The sequence below is a fragment of the Hyaena hyaena genome, unplaced genomic scaffold (genome assembly GCF_003009895.1).
Source record: "Hyaena hyaena isolate Hyena2069 unplaced genomic scaffold, ASM300989v1 scaffold_251, whole genome shotgun sequence".
NCBI classification, from domain to species: domain Eukaryota; kingdom Metazoa; phylum Chordata; class Mammalia; order Carnivora; family Hyaenidae; genus Hyaena; species Hyaena hyaena.
In genome coordinates, this window is record NW_024080883.1 from 845,421 (window position 1) to 873,329 (window position 27,909).

Here is a 27,909-nt window from a genome sequence, read left to right on the forward strand (position 1 = left end):
AAATTTAAATAGCTGCTCTGACCCAGTGTCTTTCAAGTTAGCACAGGTACAGAGTAAAACACAATCAGTCTTTATTCGTCATCACCAACCCTCCTCATCATTTCCACTTTGGTGGATAACATTCTTAACCGTTTGATAGGTGTCTTTCTAGATTTTTTCTGTGCTATAACAAATAGTTTTGTTTTTTAAAAAATGGCATTGCAGAACATCAATTTTTTTTTTCACTTACATATCTTAGCCATCTTTCCACGTTGGTATCTAACAACTGCCTTGTACCATACTGTGGAGTACTATAATTTATTCAATTATGTGCCTAATGGTAGGTACTCATGTATGCTCTTTTTTTCAAGCTTTTGCTATCAGAATCAGTAGTGCAATGAACATTTTATGGATTTTTGCTCAAATATTAGTATATTTCTGTTGAATTAATTTTCAGACTTTTCGGGTCATTTTCAATTTGATAGTCATTACTAAGTTACTTTCTAGGAAAGCTATGCTAATTTGATATACACCAACCTTTTGTGTGATAATGGCAGTCATTTTCAACATCTAAATATATTAGAAATTTTTAAGGTGATAGTAATTTTATTTTCTAGGTTTTATTTTTTAGTTAATACGGCAGTTTTAAATTACAGAAAAATTGAGATGATAATCTTTTAACTACAAAACTTCTGCAAATGTGTAAAGCAAGTTTTTTCCCTTAAATTAATTTAGTCCACACAGAAAAATCATTTGTTTATTGACAGAAAAGGAAAAGCTTATACTACCTTCCCTTTTCCAGCTCATACTATTTCTTTGATTAAACTTCTAAATTGGAAAGTAATTATAAGTAAAATAGCGATATCATACTCAACAAGTAACTAATATGAAATGAACTTAATTTCTCTGTTTTCGTGAAAACCATGTATAAAAATATTTGATGCCATTTCATCTTAACTTACAGCTATAGATAATGAAACCAGAGACTGTCTTCAGAACACATACAACCTGAACAGCGTGCTGGCAGGAATGGTCTGTCGGGGCAGCACTTGCCATGGTGATTCAGTGTTTCTGCAGGTATGTCCACCCATACAGTACTTTTCACCTAATTCTTCTTTTTCCTTCCTTATTTGCTGATCAAAATTGACAGTAACTATTGTAAATTGCTAGCTTATAGTGTTTATGCTGGCATAATACTGCATGAATAGGCCCCACTCTCCCCATTAATATATTTAAGAGCTGGTTGATCATACATGTACTACTAATTTAAAAGTTTCTAGAGGAGGGAAGCTTATCCACATCTAGCATTATTTTGAAGAGAAACAAATCTACGTTATAATTGCTTTGACAGACTTATAAACACAGATGTCAACATTTTGAGATGTAAGCTACTTGTACTAAAATTGCAAATTGAGTTAGCATCTAGTCTCAGTCTGTTGAGGAAACATTCAACAAAAAATTGAAGCTATAGATTTAGTTTTAAATAGCATAGACTCGAAGTTCTCATATAGATAATGTTTATTGAACCTAAAGTGCCATCAGTTGCAAGAAAGGAAAACATTACCAATTACACTGAAATGCAGTTTTAAAAGTGGTAAAAATGTAAAAATATTTATCTTAGAATTGATGGAATATGTATATTTTTCAGACTGCATATATGTTTAAGGTGGTTAAGTGAACCAGGTTGATGACAAGATGCTCAGGTTGAAATAGATTGTGTGGAAATGTATGGAATCAGGAGACGAACCCTAAAATTCTTAGGAGTCTCACTACTTTGTATTTAAAAATAAAAAAGAACCATTTAAGAAATTGAAAGTTCTTGCATTAAACTCTGCTTCCTAAAATGGTGTCATGCTCAGAAATGCTTAGGAGTCCATATGCAATGTTTTTATGTTTATTACTTTTTTTTATTCTCAGTGCATTCAACTTCTACAAAGGTTAACATATAACGTCAAAATTTTCCATTCTGGTGCCAATATAGATGAGTTAATTACATTCCTGATAGATCACATGTGAGTATACAACCAAACATGTAACCAAATAACATGTTGATTTATTTTCAAACTAAAATGTGTAATAGTTCAATTTTTCTTAGATAATTTTTACCAGCTTTTTAAGTTGAGTGAGACTCTGATTCTTGTTTACTTCTTTTAGATGGTTTCAGGGATCAGATAGTATAAAGTCAGCTTTAATCTTCATAACAAAAATTTATAAAATGAATTGATTTGTACAGAAAACTATCAACACTGAAAATTGTATGCTTATATGTAATCTTGATAGGAGAATATACTGATGACATAGCACATGGTCATTCTGTTATTTCCATATTTCTCTACTACAAATAAATAAGATCATTTAGTTTCAAAACACAAAATAAATGCCCATGCTATTCAAAGCTTGGCTGTGTTCATGTTAATTGTTTTTGCATATAAAAAGGACTTTAAATGTAAATTACTGTAAAATAGAGTAATTTAGGATGAACTTAATGCTTTTATCTTTTATTATTTTCCTTAAAACAACAGTCAGTCTCCTGAAGATGAGTTAACAATGCCTTGTCTAGGATTATTGGCAAATCTTTGTCGACACAATCTTTCTGTTCAAACATACATAAAGACTTTGGTAAGACATTTTGGGTAAAATGATTCTTTCTTGTTTGTGGTGGGTTCTATACTTAAATAAAATTGTATCCATTGTTTCATTAAAAAAATTAACAAGAATTCTCATGCCTCATCCAGCTGACTCATTAAAGTTAAGGAACGATCAGATTGACACATAATTAACTTGAAGTATCCCACCCTTTGCACATGTTGTATTTAAGATGATAAGTATTAATAAAACTGTTGAGTACTAAAAGTTTTCCTTCTCCTTAGCATCCCACTATTTCTTGTATTAAATAATAAAAAAAAAAATGCTAAATTATTTTGTGCTAATAGAAAGGACACACATCACTGGCAATCCCATTTACCTCAGTCTTCTATTTGCACAAAATCAGTGGCAACTCCGCTAGAAAGATCCATGAATAAATGACTGGCAGTAATCACCAGCTCGTGTGATAACTGAAGGCGCACAAATGAGGTTAACAGAACCACTGTTAGAAATATGTTAATCAAGAAGGTTCTTTGATTCTTTAAGGTAGTTGTGAACAGATTCCCTGGTGTGCGGTATTCAGTATTACCTGTTTACTATTGTTAATTTAAATTACACAGTATCTCATTTGTTCATGTACTGGAGGTGCTTTGGAGATGGAAGGTTATCTTGAGCCATGGAAGTGTTTGGGAAAGGTAAACGTTTCCTCATAGTCCCATATCTAAACATGGGACTCTGCTTTCCACTGACATTGTACCTGTTTTTATTACTATAAGCAATGTGGAAAATGTGCTATCTCACTTTTTGAGTGATCTCTTAAGTTTGATAATGATGTTTAAGAAAAGAATACCTACTCTGTTCAAGATATACTTTTTAAACCAAAATATAAAACTAATAATTCTTTATTCTAATATATTTTTGAATGTTTTTCTTTCTCAGAATAATGTGAAATCTTTTTATCGAACTCTTATAAGTTTCCTGGCCCATAGTAGTTTAACTGTGGTTGTGTTTGCACTTTCAATATTATCCAGTTTGACATTAAATGAAGAGGTTGGGGAAAAGGTAAATATAATTTTATTATTATTTATGAAATAGTTCTGAAGTTTGTATTCTCTGATATTTTAAGTCATTGAGACTCTTTGTTAAGCTTTAGAATGGTGTCAACTTAAATTTTTTTGTATAATATTGTTTTCCTAATTTGTTTTTAAGCTGTTCCATGCTCGAAACATTCATCAGACTTTTCAGCTAATATTTAATATTCTCATAAACGGTGATGGCACACTTACTAGGAAGTATTCAGTTGATCTATTAATAGATCTCCTTAAGAATCCCAAAATTGCTGATTATCTTACCAGGTATGGCTTTCTGACATATTTTAAGACTTATTGGTATTTCTTTTTTTTCTTTTCAACCAACATGTTTGTGATTAATAAAACTGCCTTTTTAGATTTAGTGAACTTGGATTCTTCTAATGAACAAGGGACTAAATTGAAATGTTTTGATGTGCTTTATTCCCATTCGTTTTGCTTTTTGGGCCTGAAATGTAAAAGTGTAAGAACAGGGCAGGTGCTTTGTGTGTTTCTTAGGTGAATAAGGTTGTCTCATTCTCTAAAACGTACACATCTTGGGATGCCTGGGTGGCTCAGTTGGTTAAGCGTCTGACTTCGGCTCAGGTCATGATGTCACAGTTTGTGGGTTCGAGCCTTGCATTGGACTCTGTGCTGACAGCTAGCTCAGAGCCTGGAGCCTGCTTCAGATTTTGTATCTTCTCTCTCTGACCCTCCCCTTCTCTCTCTCTCTCTCTCTCTCTCTCTCTCCCCCTCCCCCCTCAGAAATAAAACATTAAAACATTTTTAAAAAATAGAATGTACACATCTTGATCTTTACCAACACCAGTTTTAAATCTTGAACATTACAATTCTTTGAAAGACAATGTCATCATAAGAACATTCATGTCAGTATATTTGTCCGTTTTTTCTTTTATGCATAAAAATGTATAACATTTTCTTTATTGTGTGCCTCTGTTGTGTCTTTTTTAAAAAAATTTTTTTTGAATGTTTTATTTATTTTTGAGAGAGAGAGAGAGAGCGTGAGCAGGGGAGGATCAGAGAGAGAGGGAGACACAGAATCTGAAGATAGACTCCAGGCTCCAAGCTGTCAGCACAGAGCCTGACGCGGGGCTCAGGGATCTCATGAACTGTGAGATCATGACCTGAGCTGAAGTCCGACACTCAACTGACTGAGCCACCCAGGTGCCCCTTATCTATTTATTTTTGAGAGAGAGAAGAGAGTGAGAGCATGTGCATGTACACAAGCCAGGTGAGTCAGAGAGAGTCTCAAGCAGTCTCCACGCTATCAGTGCAGAGTCCAGAGCAGGGCTGGATCACATGACTGTGAGATCACAACCTGAGCCAAAATCCAGAGTCAGTTGCTTAACTAACTGAGCCACCCAGGCACCCTGGCCTTTTAATATTTTAAGTTAAATTTTCCCAATGCCTTAGCTCCTTTGTGGCCATGTATCTGGAAGTTGTAGGAATTGCTTCAAAGAGTTTTCAGTTAGTCCTTCACAAATGAGAAAACATCACAGCCCCTCCTATGATGAAGTATTGGGGGAGGAGGGGTTGTTAGCAGAGGCAGGGATTTGAAAACACAGTCTCTAATCTGAGGAACGTAGAATCCACAAATTGTACAAGACATAGTCCCTAGCTTTAAGGAGCATAGAATCTAGAAGTTAAAAAACAAAAGCTGGGTCGCCTGGGTGACTCAGTTGGTTAAGTGTCCAACTTTGGCTCAGGTCATGATCTCATGGTTCATGAGTTCAAGCCCCGCATCTGGCTGAGGGAGCTTATTTTGGCTTCTGTGTCTCCTTCTCTCTCTGCCTCTCCTCTACTCTCACTCTGTCTCTTTCTCTCTCAAAAATAAATAAAAATGTTTAAATTAAAAAAATAAAGCTAACCACTAGGGCAAGGTTGACTACTATCCATATGGTTAACTGATGTTTTTCAGAACCAAGAAGCATTCATATTAGCATTTCATTTTTTTTTTTTTTTTTAAGTATAGGTGGATGAGAAAATGTTCGTCCAGAGTGCCCTTCCTTATGTTTCCTTTCTTTATCTGTTCTAAGAGTTCTCCTTGTATACCCATTCTGGCCATCACATAGTGCTTATTTAACAACTTCTAAGTAAACAGAAGGAAGGTCTCTGCAGAAAGTAATCTGCTTTAGCATTGGTAAGTGGTTGCTTAATCTCTTCTTCTATAAATCTCTCAGTTCCATTATCTACTTTCTGTCTAGTCTAGAACCCCAGAATCACCTCTGGAAAAAGGAACTCGTATTTAATTGTGTTGTCTTGTTCACTTACTTTACCATTTAGCAAAATATTCCTGAATCTCTTCCAAAGTCTAATTTAATGGCTGGGTTCCTAATCAACACTTGAGGAAATCCTACTTCATGAGTTTGTATCCTGTATATTCACTATATCTGGACAGGACTTCTCATATTTATTCCCAGCTTTCTTTTACATTTCCTACAATGGACCTTTTTTTTTTTAATGTTTATTTATTTTTGAGAGACAGAGTTAGAGAGGGGAAGGGGACAGAGAGTGAGACATAGAATCTGAAGCAGGCTTCAGGTTCTGAGCTATGAGCACGAAGCCTCACACGGGGCTCTAACTCACAAACTATGAGATCATGACCTAAGCAGAAGTCAGATGCTTAACTGACTGAGCCACCCAGGTGCCCCATCTTCATACTTGTCACTCAGAAGATGACCTTATCTTTGTTTCACAGAAAAACAGCAACAACAACCTGAATCCTATCTGATTGGAATTATTTCAAAGTTTTGCTCCTGAACCAAATTGCTTGTGTTTATACCAGTTCTTATTTAGTGTCATTCTATTTCACTCATAAATACACCTCATTATTCTGTGCATTAAATCTCATTCTCTCCTCTCTTTCAACAGTATCTTTTGTCTCTTCAGTGTGTCCCATTCCATTGCCTCCCTTTACTAATATTCAACTTTCCTTCAACCATATGTCCCCTTTAAAATCTGTGATCTTGGGGGCACCTAGGTGGCTCAGTCAGGTAAACCTCCAACTTTGGCTCGGGTCATGATCTCGCACTTCGTGAATTCAAGCCCCGCGTCCAGCTCTGTGCTGAAATCTCAGAGCCTGGAGCCTGCTTTAGATTCTGTATCTCCCTCTCTCTCTACCTCTTCCCTGAACTTGCTCACGCTTTCTCTCCCTCTCTCTCACCCTCTCTCTCTCAAAAATAAATAAACATTAAAAAAATGTTAACGTCTCTGATCTCCCATTGCATTCAAGGCGAATATCCAAATCCTCAGTATAGCCATCAAAAATTTGGTCTTTGGCAACCTCTTATTCCTGTTTCTTTACTTTTTCTTAGGTACTTTTGTCTAAGCATTTCAAATGATAAATAGAATCCCCAACTTGCTAGAAATGCCTTTTGTGTATCCATATGCTATTCCCTCTGAAGTACTTCTGCTGGAAGGCTGGAATACTTTCCCCTGTACATATCTAATTCCTGTTTGTTTTTTGAGACTCAAGTCTGGGAAACCTCAGTTGATCTGGCCTAACACCAAGGATGGTTTGATACTCATCTTCCCAGCATCCTATACATTTCTCCATTATAATGTTGCATTTTACCTTACATAATACTATGTTCCATCTGCCTTTATTCTTTTGAATATTTAAACTTTTGAAAACTGTAATGTGCAGAAAAATCTCAAGTGTGCAGCTCTAAAGTTTTACAAACTGAACACAGTCACAGAACCTTTGTGAAGGACTAATTGAACTGTTTGCAGCAGTTATAAACCATTGCTATCTGACAGAGCATCGTTCTCCCAAATATTGGATGCACATTCACATAGCATATGTGGGTGGTACGTCTAGTATCTCTTAGAGTTCTCTAACACAAGGCCCTGCACCTTACCTCTGTATCTGCAGAGCCTGATATAATGTCCGGCAGTTTTATGCACCTTATAAATAAATAACTGCCTAATTTCTTAGAATATTCCTGTTCTTTGAATTTATTTTTAAGTAGGCTTCACAGCAAGCACGAGCCCAGCACAAGGGTTGAACTCATAGCCCTGAAATCAAGAATCAGATGTTTAACCAAGTGAGCCACCTAAGTCCCCTATGTTCTTTGAATTTTTACAAACTGAACACAGCTATTAAAGGAAGTTGAGATGCTGAAATGCTGAAATGATTTATTTATTGCACATCAATCTTTTTTTTTGTTCAATAAATAACAGTAATGATTTATTTATTGAACATGAATTTTTTTTTACTGTTCAGTAAAAGCCAATTTATGTGTATCGTACTGGTGGAATATGTTTCAAGTTTTAAGTATAAATTTTGCAAAGATTGTTCTGTATTAAAAGCTCAAAATAAATAGATGAAAGAAATCAGTTATATTTTATATTTGTCTTGCATATATATCATTTTTATCAGTTTCATATTTAAACATTGATGTATATTTTTATTTAAACTTAGGTATGAGCACTTTTCTTCATGTCTCAATCAAGTATTAGGTCTTCTTAATGGAAAAGATCCTGATTCTTCTTCAAAGGTGTGTAAAAACATGACGTTTTGTTTTAAACTATTGAAAACCGTAATGTACAGAAAAATCTTAAGTGCGTAGCTCTGAAGTTTTACAAACTGAACAGTCGTATAACCATTATCTAAGTCAGAAAGTAGAGCATTACCAATACCTTAGAACCCTCCAGTCTTCATTCGCTGGTACCATCCCCTTGGAAAATTGTTTCACAGTGCCTAATGAACGTACATTCACCGTCTGACACCGTGATTCCACTCTTAAACTGCATAGCCAAGAGAGAGATATCCATCCATAAGCTCATCAAAAAACATGTACAAAACAGTAAATAGTATCATTTTTAAAACTGCATATTCTATTTTCTGGTTTTTTTTTAATGTTTATTTTGTGAAGGCACATGTGCATGAGCCAGGGAGGGGCAGAGAGCAGGAGAGAGAGAATCCCAAGGAGGCTCCATGCTGTCAGTGCAGATCTTGACATGGGGCTTCATCTCACAAACAGATCACCACCTGAACCGAAATCAAGAGACACTTAACTGGTTGAGCCACCCAGGTGCTCCCATCTTCTGATTTTTTAAAATGTCAGATGCTTAGGGGATAAATCTAACAAAACACATGCAAGATCTCTACTCTGAAATTACTGGAAATCCTGGAAAAAGTGAATAAAGTTGGAAGATTTCTAATACTACCAGATATTAAGACTTAATGTAAAGCTGCAAAACTTCAAACAGTGGAATACTGTCATAAGGATGGACTGGAACACACTACAGTGTCAAACCAAACCATAGCATATGGTCTCCTGATTGATACAGTGATGTCTTAAAAGTGTGGTCATTTCAGGGTGCTCAGGTGCTCAGTCAGTTGTGTCTGATTCTAGATTTTGGTTCAGGTAATGAACCAGTGTGGAGCCTGCTTAGGATTCTCTCTAGTCTCCCTCTGCCCCTTCCCTGTTTATGCACATGTCCCCATGCTTTAATAAAATCACCCCTTTGCACCAAAGACAAAAAGAAAGAATACTAAGAAAAATTAGAAGCTGTCTTTAATTTTTGTTTTAGAATATTTTCTTTAAAACTTTGTGTCATTTTCAGCTTCATCATTTGGTTGCTTTGTGCAGTACAGCCCAATGAACTTGACATTTAACGAAGACTTTATATTGCACAGGTTTTGGAATTACTTCTTGCCTTCTGTTCAGTGACTCAGCTGCGCCACGTGCTCACTCAGATGATATTTGAGCAGTCTCCATCTGGCAACACCATTCTGGGAAGCCGTTCTAAATGTTTAGAACCTACTGTGGCTCTACTTCGCTGGTCAAGCCAACCTCTGGAAGGATCAGAAAACTGTTCTATTTTAGCATTGGAGTTGTTCAAGGAAATATTTGAGGTAATATAATGATAGCCAAATTGCCTCTTCAGTTTTATGATTTTCAATGAATAGTTTACTTTCAAAGATGTTCACAGTAAATGTCAAATTGTTTATACACTTTAGGAAAACTTTTCAATTAACAAACTACCATTCACCTACTATATTTCCTTTTTGGGGGTTAAAGTCAGGAACATTAGTGTTTTCTTTCTTTGCACTGAATGGCTTATACGTACTCCTTTCTGTGTAGTAAGTAAAGGTAGTAGCTGAGACTTGTATGGTTTTTTGTTGTGTGACTATATTTCTTGCAGTAGTCACATTCTGCTTCTCTGTCTCCATAGATACTGTCAGCCATCTTTATTATCCTTTGAGGGGATTGATATAGGAACATTGGATTCAGTCACTCAGATGGAGTGGAACATGCCAAACAATGTGAGGCACTTAGGATACAGACAAAAATTCTTTCCATAGAGGCTGTTACATTCTGGTAGTTTCTACTATTTAGGTCATCTAGCATTCTTTACTGGTTTCCCTGTTTTTATACCCATTCTGCCTACCACAGTATCTTCCTGGAGTGTTTCCCCTCATGACTGGATCCTAGGTGCAAACAAAAACGTATATGAGTGATTAAATATATTTTATAAAGATTATGCACAAATTTTTCTCTCAGTTTTATGTTGTCATGACTATTAGTTTTAGCAGTTAAAAAAACCTTTCAAGGGGCACCTGAGTGGCTCATTCCATTAAGCGTCCGTCTTCGACTCAGGTCATGATCTCATGGTTCATGGGTTCGAGCCCTGCATTGGGGTCTGTGCTGACAGCTTTCTCAGAGTCTGGAGCCTGTTTCAGATTCTGTATCTCCCTCTCTCTCTGACCCTCCCCTGCTCATGCTGTCTCTCTCTCTCTCTTTCTCTGTCTCTCTCAGAAATAAATTAAAAAAAAAAAACCTTTCAAGACCCTTGATGGGAATTGTGATTGTAAAGTATTAACACCAGTCATTTAATTATGTAACTTCACTTGGCACATTTAGGATACTTGTTTTCAAATCACAGATACAGTCCAATTAAAAGTCTTGTTTGCAGTTGAAGGGCACCTGGGTGGCTCAGTCAGTTAAGCATCCAACTTCAGCTCAGGTCATGATCTCATGGTTTGTGGGTTCAAGCCACTTGTTGGGCTTTATGCTAACAGCTCAAAGCCTGGAGCCTGCTTTGGATTCTCTCTCTCTCCCTCTGTCCCTTCCCCACTCCTTCTCTCTCTCAAGAATAAACATTAAAAAAAAATTCTTTTTTTAAGTCTTGTTTGCATTTGAATAACCCCAAACCTTATTGTTCCAGTTAAGAAAAAAGTCAACATAGCCATCAAAACCAGATAAAAGGGTAGATTTTAAGTAGGAGACCAGGTCAACTAACTATTGAAGTAATTATAAGAACTTTGATGAGAGTGTTGCAGCTCAGTGATGACTAGTTCTGTGTTCTTTATTCCATCTTTATTTTGATTTTTAATAATCGGTGGTGGTTAATTCTCCAGGATGTTGTAGATACTGCTAACTGTTCTTCAGCTGACCGATTCGTGACTCTTCTGCTGCCTACAGTCCTTGATCAACTTCAGTTCACAGAACAAAACCTAAATGAAGCTCTGTTAAGAAAAAAGTGTGAAAGGATGGTCAAGGCCACTGAAGTTTTGTTAAATATCCTTTACTGTTAAAACATGGAAACTAACAGCTCATTATTTTCTAGAATCACATTTACTGGATTTTTGTCTTTATTTGTAATTTTGTCACTTCTCACATCTATTCAGAATTATTGAAGTTTAAAACTATAGAACTAATCCTCAATAAGGAGTGTGAAAAAAATTGTCCAGACTTTTTTCCTTACTTTTCTTTGTAAAGCTTTCAAACTAAGTAATGTTTTTAGAATACTTTTTTTTTAAGTGTTAATAATGATTTTTTATTTTATTTATTTATTTATTTTTTTTTTACAAATAGTTTATTGTCAAATTAGTTTCCACATAACACTCAGTGCTCATCCCCAAAGTGCCCTCCTCCATGCCCATCCCCCCCTCCCATAGAATACTTTTTAAACTTGATTAGGACATTTTTATCATAATTTGAGATTAGGAGATATAGTAATAGAACCTCTCTTTTACTCTAGTGCTAATTGCTGTCCCTGGTGATTTGTGGTATGACCTTTGGTAGCAGTGAATGGTAGAGTCATTAGTATTTTAGCTTGTATTATAATTTTTACCTAAAATTAATATCTCTAGAAATGTTTTAGTAAAGATGACATCACACTTTTTATAAAAAAAAAAACAACAAATGTTGTTCCCCGCCTTGGCTGAGCCCCCGGAAGGTAAGTCCCGCTCGAGGGCCTTCTCAGAGCTGTGTGTGAGTGAGTGGTCACCACACAGCATTGTACCCAGAGTCTGTCCCAGACATTGCACCTGGCACTGTTAGGTCAGAATTAAAGTTGTTTTATCAAGGTTTGGTTTTTCACACACATACACACCACACACACACACACACACACACACACAAGATAAATGTCAAGACAAATTCATTTCTAAAAAAGAAAACCTTGAGTTCAGTGAATGTCACTAACTTTTGTATTGAGTGCGTTTTTCTTAGGTCTTTCCTTGTGCTGTTTTCTTTTCCTAAGTCCATATGAAGCCCAAGTTCCATTTTTAACATATTTCATTAATACTTTTTTATTATCAGTAAGGAGCTATTATGTCTCAACCATATCTTCTATATTATCCCTGGTCAGGTTTTTTTATATCTCATAGCAACAAGAATTTGCTCAACTTTGTCCTGCCCTAGAGCAAATTCCACATCTGTTTACTCTCTTCTCTAAGCTGCTGCTGCTTAATTTTCCTTTATAGCAGTAATTCCCAGCCCTGGCTGTATGTTAGAATTATCTGGAGAATGTTTTAAAGATACACCTGAACCTTACTTCCAGCAATTCTAATGTAATTGGAGTAATGTGAAACCTTGGGGGGAGGGGGGTTGTGATTGACTGTACAAATGGCCCAGGTGATTCTAACATGCAGCCAAGGTTGAAAACCACTACTGCAGAGACACCTGATTATTTTGTTTGATCTTAGAGCTGTAAAATATGCAGACCTCAAAATTGAGGTTTTCTGAGTCAAAGCTGACCCCTTTTTAATGATAGATATTCATATTAACTTATCGTTTACAAATTAGGAAAAAATAACTTCCCTTGGTTCAGCAAATATCGAACCTTTGGTGATAACCTGCTAACAAAATAGTAACATCCGACAGAGTAACAGATTTTTGGTCTTCGTCTCATCTCTTCCCACTTAACAGTCACTTAAATGCTCTGAGTTCTAGTTTCCTCATCTGCCACTGAGCTAATGTAACAATAATTGTATGGAAGTGCAGTGACAAGATAATTGGTATGAAATCCTTCTAAATACTATAAAGTACTATACAAATATAAGGGGCTTGTTGAGAATTTTCTGTTTGTATGCCTTAACAAAACTTACCTCTGTGTGGAGATGATACTTTAAAAATGCATGTTGCAAAAAGTCTGACTACTGTCAAATGTACCACTCTGATAGAACAACAATTTACATATGGCAAGATTGATCTAGGGTTTGGAACAAAGGTAGCAGATTCTGAATTGTGGTGAGTATATGAGATCCAAATGGCACAACTAAAGTTTTTTTATAATTTTAAAAACATTCATTAAGTTCATAGTTTACATGCTTCTGAAGAAAGGATAATTTTAACATGTGATTTGTTTTTCGTTGTTCATTTTGTGTTCTGATTTATTGTTATTATCTAAGGGTCTTTTATTCTCCTATTTGGGAGGGTTTTTTTGACATTGCCTCAGTAGTAATCTTCATTTCATTTTAGCCAAAAAGCACGAAAAGAGAGTCATTTCTTTATTATGAGGAAATCAGTTACTACTGAAGTTTTCATACTAACAAAGATTGTTCTCTTCGCTGGCATCTCAGGACTTTCGGCTAAAGGTGGATTTTCACTGATAGTGATGAGATGAGTTAATTTTATCCCCCTCCTCCCACATGAATTAAAGTCCATTAACAGATCGTCAGTGAGGACCTGCTAAAAGCCACACACAGATTTGTTTCAGTTTCCATTAATGTCACAATTGCCAATAATTTGTGATCCTCAAGAACAAGGATTACCCTTTTTTATTTATTTATACTCCTTTGTGGTACAAGGCTGAAAACATGGTTTAGTATATTGGTAAATATTAGGTATTCTACATCCCTTAAGGTTGTCCTTTATTGTTGATATTCCAGTGACAAAGCTAAGAATTAAATAGGTCATGTTTCCAGTGCTGCTAGTAATTTGGAGCAGAAATTTGAAGCACGCTGGTATTTGAGATGAGAAAAACAAGCACTATCTAAACTTAGACTATTAATGCCAATTTGTTTTTTGGGACTTGGGATATAAGGATGTTGGTCTCTATTGTATTTTTACTTCCCCAGAGAAACAATACTTTTGTACACCTACATGGTTCAGTCGGTTATTTTATTTCAGCCCAAGTTATGATCTTGCAATTCATGAGTTCAAGCCTATGTCAGGCTCAGCACGCAGAGCCTCCTTGGGATTCTTTCTCTCTCTCAAATCAAATAAATAAAATATTTCATCTTCCTAAGGTTTAGAAACAAAAGTGTTAGTTTTTCAGAATTTTCTTAGAATTATGACAGAAATAAAGTTCTAAGCAGTTTTTTAGTTATCTAATTTAAATATCACTTATCACTTGTTTTTAAAGTAAACTTGCTGCTGATGTAGTTTTGAAAACTCTTGATTTGATGAACAAGCTTAAACCGCTGGTTCCTGGCATGGAAGTAAGCTTCTACAAAATCCTGCAGGTGAGTTTAAACTCTTCAAATATTGAAGTTTATTCATGCATAAATGGTTCCTCATGTGTGATTTTGTTTTAATATTCTTAATCTTTAGAAAATGTTTCTCTCTGAATTGGCCATTAGAAGACAATTGTTAGTTGTCTTAAGTAGCTATAATATTGTCAGTATATGGTGATTTTACATAGATTTGCAGGAATTGAACATAAATGCTCCTGATTCTAATCTACAGGCTGTTCATGATAGTAGTGCTTCCTCAGCCTTTTTCCTTTCTTGTGTCCTACTTCAGGTTTCTTTGTTTATTTCTACTAGTATTGCAGTGAAGGGGGTAGGGAGGGGTAGTATTTGTTTTAAAGTTTTTGGTTTGGGTTTAGGTTGATGAGGTAGGATATTAAAAGGGTAAGGGACACATATGGAAGGAAAAGACTTGATTGTGAGTGATAATAGGATGAGAGAGGGTGTGCAGAAAATAGCTAACTCACAAATTTTGATGATAGTAGTAGCTGAATAAGAGCTCTGTTTACCTCGATAGCTACAAAACCAGACTGACTTGTGTGAGTTAAGTTACTATAATGATTTAACAAAGATGGCTCTGGTGCCTGTATAGCTGGGGTAGAAGCTAAAACTGAAACCTTACGCAGGTGTCCCTTGTACACTCTGGGAGCATAATGCTTAAGAGATGGAGTTCCGATGTTGACCGTTTATTAGTCAGTGCAGACTTGAGCAAGTTATTTCACTTCTCTGAACTCTAATTTTCTTAACTACAGAATGAAAATAATGATCCCTCTCCATGGGAGCAGTTAATGGAGGGTTACCATGAGGGTTATGGAGATAACCCAGCTCTTAACGTGGTTCTGTGACATTCAATTATATTTGAGTACTTACAAGACACTCAACATAGCAAAATGTGGATAATTATAAAGGATTCCTGTTTTAGTATTTTTCTCTGTTAACAACTTAAAAGTTGAATCAATCAGGATTTTATGTCCTTAGGAGATGTTTTTCAGAATAAATTATTTGGGGTTACAGTATTAATGAAAAATATTTACTGACATGAAAGACTTATGCTTTAAGTATAATTATTTCAGTTACTAAATTAGAATTTTTTTAGTTAATTTGAATTTTATTCTTACTTTTGACTTTAATTGGAAATGATTAGCTATTTTTTCTTATAGCCAGATTTTTTTAAGGGTAGCTAGAAAAACAAAACAAGAATTCAAAACATCAGTCAGTTGTGGATGGTATTTCAAATTCATCCAAATAGTGAAGATATGATTTTCATAGGCACAACAAAACCATTCAAAAGTTTTGCCAGATTTTTTTAAAGCTACTGTTCATATTGACCGTGTAGATAACTATAACAAGGTAAAGGCTAATAGATTTGTTCAAACATAGGGTGGAAACCATTCAGAATTTGCCTAGAATTATTTTATGATTTAGCTCTATTTACTCACCTTGTTCTAAAAAACCTGACATTATTCTTTCTGCCTCTTGTTTTCTGGTTTCTGATTTACTTAGGATCCACGCCTGATTACTCCCTTGGCTTTTGCGTTAACATCAGATAATAGAGAACAAGTACAGTCTGGACTGGGAATATTGTTGGAAGCTGCTCCGCTACCAGATTTTCCTGCTTTAGTGTGAGTTGTCGTCATCTGCGGTATATCCCTCATGGCTCTCGGGTATCCTGCTGTGTTTCCTTAGTAGTCCTCAATACATATAGATCAGAAAATCTGTGAATTAAAGACATTGTAACAGCAGTAATTTTTCAAGTGATTAAAAGAAAACTTGATTCCAGTAACTGAAAAGACCAGGTATATACTGGGGGGGACGGGGAGGAAGGGGGAAGCTAGCTTCAGGTGGTTAAATGTTATCCAGGCACTATGCCTCTGTCTCTCAGCTGTTCTGTTAACATAGTAGTAGCTTCTGAACCATGCTTTACAGCCTATCAGTTTAGTTACAAGCTAGACCAAGCTTTCCCTTTGTCAGCTATACTCAAAAAAAAAAAAAAAAAAAAAAGTGGAAAAGACATTTAAGTTAGATATGAGGAAAAACTTCCTCAGCTTAAAGGATGTAGGGAACCACAGGACTGCTAGAGGATATGAGGAGAATCTGCTCTCAAGGATTAAACACTTAATAAAGAACATAGCTTTTAGGACTGAAAAACAACCAACAAAAACAAAACAAAAGGAGACAAAGAACTTTCCTTTCCCAGTTGTTTAAATGATACTTCTAAGCATCTCATTGACCAGATCTAGGTCATTTACAGATACCAGGAGCTCAGCTATAAGAACTATGTGGACTGAAAGTTAGGTTGGGTGCGGTGGGAGTGTTCCTAAAGAAAAATTCTGTGCTTTTTTCAGAAAATGGAATAGATAGTGGCCTGGCAGAATTGTCCACTATACTCATTAATTTCAGACATTAAGAGAATATTTGCTATTATGTTTGAAAAAAAATTAAGATTTTGGGGCTCTCTCTAACCAAATGTCCAGTTGGGTTCTATTTGAATTTAAAAAAATGTAGGTGGCTTGGGACGCCTTGGTGGGTCAGTCAGTTAAGCCTCTGACTTTTGTTCTCAGCTCAGGTTGTGATCTCCCGGTAAATTAGTTCAAGCCCCACGTCTGCACTGTCAGTGCAGAGCCTGCTTAGGATTCTCTCTCTTTCCCTCTTTCTGCCTCTCCCCTCCTCACTCACTTTCTCTCTCTGAAAAATAAATAAACTTAAAAAAATATTTAAATGGCTTATATAAATGAATTTGCAAAAGTTCAAGCCCCACATCTGCACTGTCAGTGCAGAGCCTGCTTAGGATTCTCTCTCTTTCCCTCTTTCTGCCTTTCCCCTCCTCACTCACTTTCTCTCTCTGAAAAATAAATAAACTTAAAAAAATATTTAAATGGCTTATATAAATGAATTTGCAAAAGTGGTTTGAATAAACTGAAGCAAGTTGCTAAGTAGGTAAGACATTCCTGCATGCCAGGAGTCTGAAAACTCTAGCCAGCGGGCAGGCTGTAAATAAAGTCCTGTTGGAACAAGAGCATACCCATTCATTTTCACACTGTCTGTATTTTCTGTGTCTACATTCGTGCTATAGCATCAGGATTGGGTAGTTGTAACTATTAAGCTTAAGATACTTCCTGCTTTGTCTTAAAAAAAAAAGTTTGTTAACCTCTGCTGTTTCTTTTAACTGACTTAGCAAACTCAGTTTTTAGAATTAATAATTTAAATAATCATAAATTAAGAGACTTAAGAACTATAGAGAACAAGACCACATAATCAAAATTGTCTTCATTTTATAGTAAATATTTTTAAACAAATAAAGGGATGAATAGAGAACTTCTGCAATTACAGATAGAAGTGGTCTGTGAAGCTACTTCAGTTTGTGGTGGCTTGGTTGCTCCCGCTGTGGTAATCTGACACAGGAAAGGCCCTGCGTTTCAGAATGGGAAACTGCAGCTTTCCTGCAAGTGGGAGTCTCATCCTCTGTTTCTGTATGTGGAATCTTCCTACCATTTCTTTCTACCTTGGCTGCCCCATTCTTACGGGTGTTGTAGAAGTTTCTCTTTTGACGTGATCTCAGGTGTTCCTTTATGTCTATTTTTGCCTTTGTTTACATCATCTTAGTTTAATAAGGTGAATTCATATGCTAGGTGGATGGGTACATAAGTAGGTTTTTTGGTGTATGTTTGTTTTATTTAGACATTTAATAAACATCTGGTGAGGGCCAGCAATGTGCCGGCCCTCTAAAAGGCTTTTTTAATACCGCAGTAAATTAGACCAGGAACCTCTGTCATATGGTTTACATTCTAGTTGGAATACAAGTTTAAAAAATTAAGTTTCATAATATGTACCTCACTATGGGTGGAGGGGCCTTTCTGAGGAAGTGAATTTGAACTGAGACCTGATGATAAGAAGGAACCAACTCTGCAGATCTGATAAAGGAACAGCTCATACAAAGGCCCTGAGGCAGGAACAAGATACGGTAAATACAAGGGACAAAATGGAAGTCAGTTGGTAAGAACATACTGACTGAGAAAGGGCAAGACTGAAGGACACAGGTAAAGGACAGGTGATGTTGTCCACAGTTAGAAGGATGTTCTTACTAATAGCAATAACACTGTATTTAATTTTTACAAATAATCCACACTCAAAGACCAGTTGTGGTGCCTCCAAACCTGAGGTGGAGCTGTCATTATAAAGGGTTGTAAGTAGAAAAGAGTTTCCTCTGGCAAATTTTTAGGATATTTCCCAAAATTTGGCTTCATCATAAACTCCAAGATTATTTCAAAAATACGTGAAGGCTTATATTCCCAAAAAGATCCATTCTAGAGATTCCCTAATTCTATACTAACTTTGCCTTTTGCTCTAGTTTTTGTAATCATTTCTTTTTCTTTTTGATTCCAATTTAGACTTGGAGAAAGCATAGCAGCAAACAATGCCTATAGACAACAGGAAACAGAACACATGCCCAGGAGAATGCCCTTGCAGTCATTAAATCACAGTGTTCCAACATCAGTAAAATGTTTAACTCCTCCACTTTTGAAAGCGAGAGTTCCTGGATTGAACATTGAGGAATTAATAGAGAAACTACAGGCTGGGATGGTGGTGAGTGGCAAACAGCCATTATAAATGGGATTCTGCCTGGTACATACCAACTAAATATCAGCCCTGATTATAACATTTATTTAAACAACTTTAGATACAAATTTGAGCAATGAAATATTATCTTTTAATATAAAAAAAATTCTAGAAAGTTTGGAAAGAAAGAAAAACATTAGCCATAAAATCCCAACATTTTAGCACAGCAATCATTTCCCCCTAGTCTTCCCCAACTCTTCTTTCCGCCCCCACCCCCATTTAAGAAATATATCCCAGAACCATATCAAATCCTACCCAGATACTCTTTTGTAATAACCAGGTTAGTGAAATGTTTGTGAACCACCTGATAAGACATTCATTATTATTACTTTGTTACCCATTGAGTTTTAATGATTTAGTTTCGGACTAGGTATTTATTTTTTTATTGTGTTGAATGTGAAAGTTTTCTGATTTTTGACTGTTAAAACTTAGGTAAAGGATCAGATTAATGATGTGAGAATATCTGACATAATGGATGTATATGAGATGAAACTGTCCACATTAGCTGTGAGTACAAGCTCGTTTTAACTCTATGTAACAGTTAAGCTTTATTAAAGGTGTTTTCTGGTAAGTGACAAAGATTGATGGTATGTTTTCTTATAGTCCAAAGAAAGCAGGCTACAAGATCTTTTGGAAGCCAAAGCTCTAGCCCTGGCCCAGGCTGATCGGCTGATTGCTCAGTATCGCTGCCAAAGAACTCAAGCTGAGACTGAGGTGTGAACAGTGTAAAGACCTCGCTGATAAGTGGAAAAATAAGTAGTACATGTATAAAGCTATAGCTATATTTTCGTTACTCTGTTTGAAGTAAACTGTTCTCAGCATCTAACAGGACTATTCCCTCCATCTTGTTTAATTTTGGTCACAATGTCATCTTCAGATTTTCTTTCTAACCTGATGGATATCCTTTAATTTATGAGCTTTTTCTCTACTCAACCCTTAAGTACTGGGTTTTCCCAGCATTATGTTCTAAGCCCTTTGCTCTTATTAGGTGGTCCATGGTTCCAGTCATTTCTAGAATATTAATGCCACCAGTTTTGTGCAGAGCCAAGATCCTTTTCTCTAAGTACTAAATACTTCCTGTATAGCTCTGTAAAAAATAGCAATTACTTCCCATTCACTTTAACCAATCCTGAACTCCTCAGCCTTTTTAAAAATTTATTCTTTTTTGTATGCTGTTCTTAGGGGTTTTCCAGACAAGAAACCTGGAAGTCACACAGTTTATTTTCTACAGTGAGTCCTTCACCAAATCTAGTTGATTCTGCCTTCTAAGTGTTACTTTTTTCTGCCTTGTCTCTGTTGCCACTATATGCTACAGGTCAAATCCTTCATTTTTTATATGAAATCCTAGCAGAGCCTCTAGTTAATCTTCTTGCCTTCAGTCAGGAGCCCTCTTCTCAACTACCCTCCACATGCATCCCAAGTCAGCTCTCTTGTTCCACCCTCCCTTCTTCCCCCACAGTGAGCCCTGAGGCTGTAATCTGATTTTATTGCTTCTGTGTTAAATACTCTGCAGTGGTTTACCATTTTACTCAGAAGATCGTTTAAATTCCTTAGTTTGGCATGCAGGATTCTCACTACTCACTACTCACTTTGCAATTCTGTGCATTCTCTGCAGTCAACTATATTGAATTACTTTGCAGTTTCTTATGCAGTTGTGTTACTTCGCAATCACTTAACATACTCTTAGGTCTCCCTGTCCTTCCTCTGCCATGTCTAGAACACTTTTCCTCTTTCTCTGCCAAACTCCTCATAATCCTTCAGATTTTAGTTTACCTCCATTTCTTAGGAAGCTTTCTCTGGTCCTCTCCTTCCCACACATGTGAAAATTGTATAACCCCACCTCCACCCTTGATGTCAGAGACTGTTTCTGTATCTCCAGGCTCCAGCAAGCACCATAGTCCGGTGTTCAGAAAGTTCAGCTTTGTGACGTGTGCATATACGTACGTAATGTGTACATTAGGAGTGAGAACTTCCTGCACTAGTATGAAATTTCCTAACATGAAAATGGAATTTCATCAGTTTTATATCATTTATAATGAATTATAATAAAGTCATTTGACTTTTGAGAGAAAGATTAAAATCAGTGACACATAGAATACCTTTAGAGTCTTGAGTACAGATATTTTTAAAAATATGAATAAATATAACCATGTGCTTTCCTTTTGACATAGATTCATTTATCTTGACTAATGGTATGTTGAATTTATCATAAATTCCAACAAAAAAAATTAGTGATATTAAACTCTTTTTGTCCCTTCCCTTCCCATAGCACATTCTTATATTCTGTATCTGTTGAACAGGTCTTGAATTTTATTGGAGAATTTAATGTTTTACTCATTTTACTGGGAAGGCTTCTTATAAAAATAATAATGGGGTATTAAATGTTTTATAAACTGTCATAAAAATAGAGAAGGGCTTAAGGTTTTATCTGGCATTTCAAAATAAGAGTATTTTTCAGGCTAACAAGTGGTGGGGAGAGTTCACTTCTCATTCTAGTTTTCTGTTTCTTTAATGTTTCATGTCACAAATACTTTCATATTAAATTTAGATTGTATTCCCTGATTGTGCTCATTTTTAAGTGTTTTCTTATATATCTGTGATACAGTTAAGATCTTATTCTTAATTTCTGAAATTGAAAAAACTGATTTATGTAAACTTTATGGTTTGGTGTTGATGGCTAGCCCTAAGGACTACACTTACCCTTTTAACTGAGTATTGTATGTAGAGCCACCTTCATATAATTGTTAATAATTGTGTTCATTTCCATGAATCTGGTCATACCAAGATTGTTCTGACCAGAACAATCTATTAAGTAAAAAACTGTAACAGTGTCATATTTATTACAACTAGTTAAACAATAAATATGTGTGACTAATAAAACTTTATATAATCTAATAAATGCTAGCCTCTTAGATATTTGGTAAACCTTTTAAATTGTAGAAACTGAGCCTATTCTATACATGGTAGAAAAGTCTCTGTTCTGTTTTGTTTTTGTTTTTAGGCACGGACACTTGCTGGTATGTTGAGAGAAGTTGAGAGAAAAAATGAAGAGCTGGGTGTGTTGCTGAAGGCACAGCAGGTTGAATCAGAAAGAGCCCAGAGTGATATTGAGCATCTCTTCCAACATAATAAAAAGTTAGAGTCTGTGGCTGAAGAACATGAAATACTCACAAAATCCTACATGGAACTTGTTCAGAGGTAAATGAATAAAGTAAAATTTTCAGTGTTAAATTAGAATCTAGAATGAACACACAGCATTTTTTTTTCCTGTGTCCCTTAAATCCTTTTGTAAGCATTCCTGTGTTCTGATAATTCCGTAAGTTAAGTAGTTGGCAGGAAACTTACATCACAGGTAAATTAAGTATTGCTTATTCAAACTGAGGTCCAAGTCAGAAACAAAATGGGTCTCTTTTTTTCCCACTTGACTCTACTTCTTTCATGTATTCATGCAGTCATTAGTCATCTGGGATATTAGCACCATAAGCACATGTTGAGTCTGCTTTGTTCACTGACAAATCCCTAGGGCCTGAAACAGTACTTAGTTACCACAGTTTGTAATAAGTTAAATCATTTAAGGGCCATTTCTACAGATCAAATGTGTTGAATATTAACAATTGTATAGTATTCAGCCTAATAGCATGGAAACTCGGGTGTTAGTGTTTAAATCATCGCTTAATCTGTTGTCAGTATTTCTCCTTAATGTCATTGAATATGGTTTACTTATATGTGTGACTATATCTGTGCAATGAATTCTTATAGGTGAATCGTTGGTTAAAGGGTATGTATCTTCAAATTTTTGATGGATTGCCAAGTTTCCGTCCACAAAGGCTACAATAACTTATCTGCCCACTAACAAAACATGAGATTGTGTTTTCCTCTTTTGTTGAAAATTTTTTTTAATTTTTTTAATGTTTTATTTATTATTTCTAGGAGAGAGAGAGAGAGACAGCGTGAGCAGGGGAGGGTCAGAGAGAGAGGGAGTCACAGACTCTGAAACAGGCTCCAGGCTCTGAGCTGGCAGTCAGCACAGAGCCCGACGCAGGGCTCGAACCCACAAACCGCGAGATAATGACCTAAGCGAAAGTCGGACGCTTAACCGACTAAGCCACCCAGGCGCCCCTTTTGTTGAAATTTTTTATCTTTTAGGTCAGTTTTAAAACTTCTGAAATGTAAGGAAGACTGGGAACAATTATGTGTTTTCTACTAAACATAATAAACATTTAAACACTCTGGTTAGCTTCTTCTTTGTTTTAATTTATATTTTAAGATTGGTTAAGATTTGAAAAAAATGTTTTGTCTATGCTGTTAATATAGAGATACAGAAAATTTTAACTCTGCAAGGTCCGGGTCCATGTGCTCATTTGCCCATCAGTAGAAATGAAGAATGGGAAATGTATAGCATCTAGAAAATTTGTGATGCTAAAATATCCCAAATGGGATATTTTTTCCCAACAACTTTCGCCTAAGTCTGACTGTTTGAGGCAACCCTGACAGAGTGGACTATTGTTGTTAAGTCAGGATGTGAGAAAAAGTAAGCAGTGGTGCCCAAGAAATATGTGGTTTCCAGAACCTGCTCATGTTCCAGATGGTGTGTAAGGGGCCAAGGGGTAAAACTCCTGCCTTAAAGGGCAGACCAGTAACAGATAGTGAACCTGGCTGGGTAATGATCATTTATAATGGTAGCGACTACCTAAAGGCATTCAAATTCAGAATTTTATATATTTCTTAAGTTTATTTATTTATTTTGAGAGAGAGAGAGTGTGCGAGCAGGGGATGGGCAGAGAGAGGGAAAGAGAAAATCCCAACCAGGCTCTGTGCTGTGAGTACAGAGCCCGAAGCAAGGCTCCAACTCAAGAACTATGAGACCATGATCTGAGCCAAAACCAAGAGTCGGACACTTAACCGACTGAGCCACCCAGGTTTCCCCAAATTCAGAATTTTAAAAACTGTGTGGGACATAAAACACCCCTGGCCAGGTTTGCTAGTGCCACTAGTTTGTACTTAGTGACATGAAAAGGACATATTATGCTTAAGATACTTGGGTGTGAAAGTATCACTTCAGAAAGTATTTCTGTGTTTCTTTGAAAGTATTATAAGCAGGACTATTAGATGCAGAGATCTAAAGAGACCAGAGAAGTTTAGTGTCCTCAACCAGTTTCTTTTTTTTTCTTTTTTTAAATTTTTTAAAATGTTTTATTTCTGAGAGAGAGAGACAGTGTGAGAAGGGGAGGGTCAGAGAGAGAGGGAGGCACATAATCTGAAACAGGCTCTAGGCTCTGAGCTGGCAGTCAGCACAGAGCCCGACGCGGGGCTCGAACCCACGAACGGTGAGATCATGACCTGAGCCAAAGTCGGACGCTCAACCGACTGAGACACCCCAGTGCCCCTTAGTTTAACATTTTTAATTAAACATATATTATGCCCAAGAGGCTATTGATGACAGACTTAAGTTTTATTTTTTAATAGACGTCCTCCTTTTACAGAAGGTTTCAAAAAATGTCTGGACCTAATATAAAGATAACTATATAGCAAATTATGTAAGGCAATGTTGTCTGTAAAATAAGCTCTATATCCATAAATATGATGTAAATGCCTTCACATTTTCTTTTCATAGTAAATATTACCTCCTATATCAGCCAAAACATATCTTTAATATCTTTTCGATTTTTTCTAGCTTTCTTTGTGTCCTGCTTGTTCATAACATTCTTCTTCTTTCCTTCAGTGTATGAAATTTGATTTAAAGAAATAATAAAAGGACACACATTGTTTTCTTCATCGTATGTTTGTCTCCATAAAAATATCAGCTCATCTTGTCCTTTCAGGAATGAAACCACCGAAAAGAAGAATAAAGATTTACAGATCACATGTGATTCTCTGAATAAACAAATTGAGACAGTGAAAAAGTTGAACGAGTCATTCAAGCAGCAAAATGAAAAGTAAAATCTCTAGTTCTTAATTCTAATTACTTTGGATTTTTCAAAGACAATGATTCCCTTTATCTAAAACATTTTTTACAAATAAATTAATAGAATTATAACATATTTTAGATATAAAATATATATTTGGCAAAATATAAAGGTGATTATTGTTCTTATTAACTTTCTCTTAAAATACTTTTTGGAGAGAAAAAGAAATGAAATATTTCCTTGATGTTTTCTTGTATATTTTTATAACTTCAGAACTATTGCCCAATTAATAGAGAAAGAAGAACAGAGAAAAGAAGTACAGAATCAGCTAGTAGACAGAGAATGTAAGCTAGCAAGTAAGTAGCTTCTTAATAAATTGTATGTATTTTAACATACCTTGTGTTGGCTGAATGTTCTTTTGCTTTTTCATTATTTTCTACTTCTCTTATTGTTTTAAACCTTAAATCACATTTTAAACAGTTCCCCTTTTCTTGCCATAACATTTTACAGAGCAGTTTAATTAGACTGATTAAATAGAAAAAGCAATATATTATTTTAGAATCTGGGCATTAAGGAAATGATTCTTTTTAAAATGACTTTTAAAAGAACATAACAGCAGGTGGCAGTACTAGGTAACTTTTAGTTCCCAGCTTCTCAGTAGTAGCTCTGAAATCGACAAAAACACTTTTGTTCTAACTCACTTTCTTTAGAATATAATGTTTCATACTTTTCTCCATCTCTCTTCTAACACTTAAGCTATGAGGTTTGTCTTTCCCCTCATTACTGTATATATAGTAGGAACAAAGGAAAATGGGGAAAAACATGAAGATTTGGCATTTTCTGTCAAATACTGGCATAGGGGAAGAGTTTTACAGTGTTTTTTATTCATCAAATACTGTAAAACTTTTGTTTCCAGCAAGATATTTCTTCATCTTCCTAGTTGTTGTTTTTTTTTGCTCCAATTATGTAGTGTCTAATAAACTTTTTCAGAGTAACATCAGTATAGGACTTCTGAGCATAGAGCTGACTGTTTGTTTGTTTTTAAGATATGCAACAAAAAACAAAAGTACAAGAAGAAAATATTAAACTCTTGCAAAAAGAAAGGGAAGATAAGGAAGAAACCATTGATATCCTTAGAAAGGAATTAAACAGAACAGAACAGATAAGAAAAGAATTGAGCATTAAGGTAAGAATCTCTTGAGTTCTTATTTATAGTAAGTAAATAAGTCTGATTTTGTTGAAAAAGGTGAATTTGGGTAAAGTTCTACTTAGTAATTTTATTTAGAAGATATGACAGTCTCAAAATTGACAATTGTGTTATAAAGACACTCACAATGTGAAAACCTATGTTTTCTAAAATCACCAAAACTATATTGTGTGCCAACACTTACTGCTTTTAAGTAGGCAAAGAATACAGAAAGAATACATCCCAGTTCTGGATGCCACATACATCCACGTATATGGTTGTATATGGCTACATTTCCATTCTTTTAGTAATAATAATTTTAGTATTATATTTAGTAATAATATTATAGTTATATATTATTAAGTATTATAATATTTATAAATCTTATATTTAGTAATAATAATAAAAATTAAGTAGCCCGTATTCAGAACTTTATCATTTGCAAAGGACCTTTTGAAACATTTGTCTTAATCCTCCTCTCTATCACATATATTAATATATAAGTCTCAAATATTTTCAACCTACAAATGAAACTGAGTCTTGAGTTGCTTGCTCAAGGTCAGTCACAAAGCTAAGCAGAACAATAGACTTCTGCAGTATTCTCAGTCTGAGTCTAGTGTTCATTCCACGTTGTCCTGGTTGTTTATGTGAATAGCACTTTCTGGCCCCTCTGCTACCCGGAAGTTGAGAACAGCGTAGGATTGAAAGACCCTTTGAACAACTACAGCGCACAAATGACAGAAGAGGCATAAAATTTAATGCCACATTTACTGATTTCCTGGCTCTCCTTTAATGTGGTTATCTTAATAGTGATTCTAAATTGTAATGTGTAGTATTTTCTGCAAAATTTTAGCTGCTAATATTGACTTAAAAAGATACATTGAACATGTATTTGTATTATTGTTTAATAATTACTTATCTTAAACTTACTGTATAATTTAACTAAATGTAGTAATATAACTAAAATGGAATACATATTTATAATGTATCTTTTCACATAGTTGTTTTACAAATGAAAATTAGAACATCTTAAAATACTTTGAAAGGAAGACATGCTAAGTTGTTTTCCTTAATTCTTCCCTTCTCCCCCCAATTCTTTAGGCTTCCTCGCTAGAGGTTCAGAAGGCCCAATTAGAAGGTCGTTTGGAAGAGAAGGAGTCGCTGGTGAAACTTCAGCAAGAGGAATTGAACAAACACTCTCATATGATCGCAATGATCCACAGTTTAAGTGGTGGGAAAATAAGTCCGGAAACTGTGAATCTCAGCATATAAATGTTATGTACTTACCTTCCTGGGGAGGCCTGGTAGGGAAGGTAATTTATGACTCCGGAACAGTAGCAGATTATTGTCTAATTATTAATTTAGTAAAGAACCTGACCTGATAAATATTTTTTTTTTGGTCTTCAAAGTTTTACTTTCTGTTTCTGGCTTTTATTGCTTAAAGCTTTCTTTGGTTCTTATATTAGAATATTCTTCTTGACCTCCGTTATTGTTTTTCTAAGGTTTTTCCATTTTCCTTCTGATTTTTAATTTATTCTCATTTGTGATTAGATTTTAAATCAAACTTTCTTGACTTAATCCTAAAGATTAATACATTGAAAATACAATTATTAGTATAAAAAGAGAAGGCATGGTATTGCCAGGGAAATTTTTTTCTAAATAGCACAAAAGAAAATTCATTGACTTTAAAATAATTTTTTTGCTGCATTTAAAATACAGCAAGGTACGGCACCTGGGTGACTCAGTCGGTTGAGTGACTGATTGTGGCTAAGGCCATGATCTCGTGGTTCATGAGTTTGAGCCCCACATCCATCTCACTGCCATCACCCTGTCAGCACA

General features: G+C 35.4%; 1 protein-coding gene across 1 annotated transcript in view; it reads left to right on the top strand.

Annotated features, from left to right (window-relative positions):
• CIP2A (cellular inhibitor of PP2A) overlaps positions 1 to 27,458 on the top strand; it is a 34,704-nt gene extending 7,246 nt beyond the window's left edge. The window contains exons 3-21 of the mRNA XM_039244989.1: positions 944 to 1,056; positions 1,897 to 1,991; positions 2,502 to 2,598; positions 3,505 to 3,627; positions 3,775 to 3,920; positions 8,077 to 8,152; positions 9,298 to 9,516; positions 11,023 to 11,182; positions 12,997 to 13,138; positions 14,256 to 14,355; positions 15,865 to 15,983; positions 18,750 to 18,945; positions 19,411 to 19,485; positions 19,582 to 19,692; positions 21,980 to 22,176; positions 24,801 to 24,914; positions 25,158 to 25,240; positions 25,931 to 26,070; positions 27,172 to 27,458. Coding sequence (XP_039100920.1) covers positions 944 to 1,056; positions 1,897 to 1,991; positions 2,502 to 2,598; positions 3,505 to 3,627; positions 3,775 to 3,920; positions 8,077 to 8,152; positions 9,298 to 9,516; positions 11,023 to 11,182; positions 12,997 to 13,138; positions 14,256 to 14,355; positions 15,865 to 15,983; positions 18,750 to 18,945; positions 19,411 to 19,485; positions 19,582 to 19,692; positions 21,980 to 22,176; positions 24,801 to 24,914; positions 25,158 to 25,240; positions 25,931 to 26,070; positions 27,172 to 27,342 — 2,477 coding nt within the window. The 3' untranslated portion in view covers positions 27,343 to 27,458. The remainder of the gene's footprint in view (positions 1 to 943; positions 1,057 to 1,896; positions 1,992 to 2,501; positions 2,599 to 3,504; positions 3,628 to 3,774; positions 3,921 to 8,076; positions 8,153 to 9,297; positions 9,517 to 11,022; positions 11,183 to 12,996; positions 13,139 to 14,255; positions 14,356 to 15,864; positions 15,984 to 18,749; positions 18,946 to 19,410; positions 19,486 to 19,581; positions 19,693 to 21,979; positions 22,177 to 24,800; positions 24,915 to 25,157; positions 25,241 to 25,930; positions 26,071 to 27,171) is intronic.
• Positions 27,459 to 27,909: the final 451 nt, after the last annotated feature.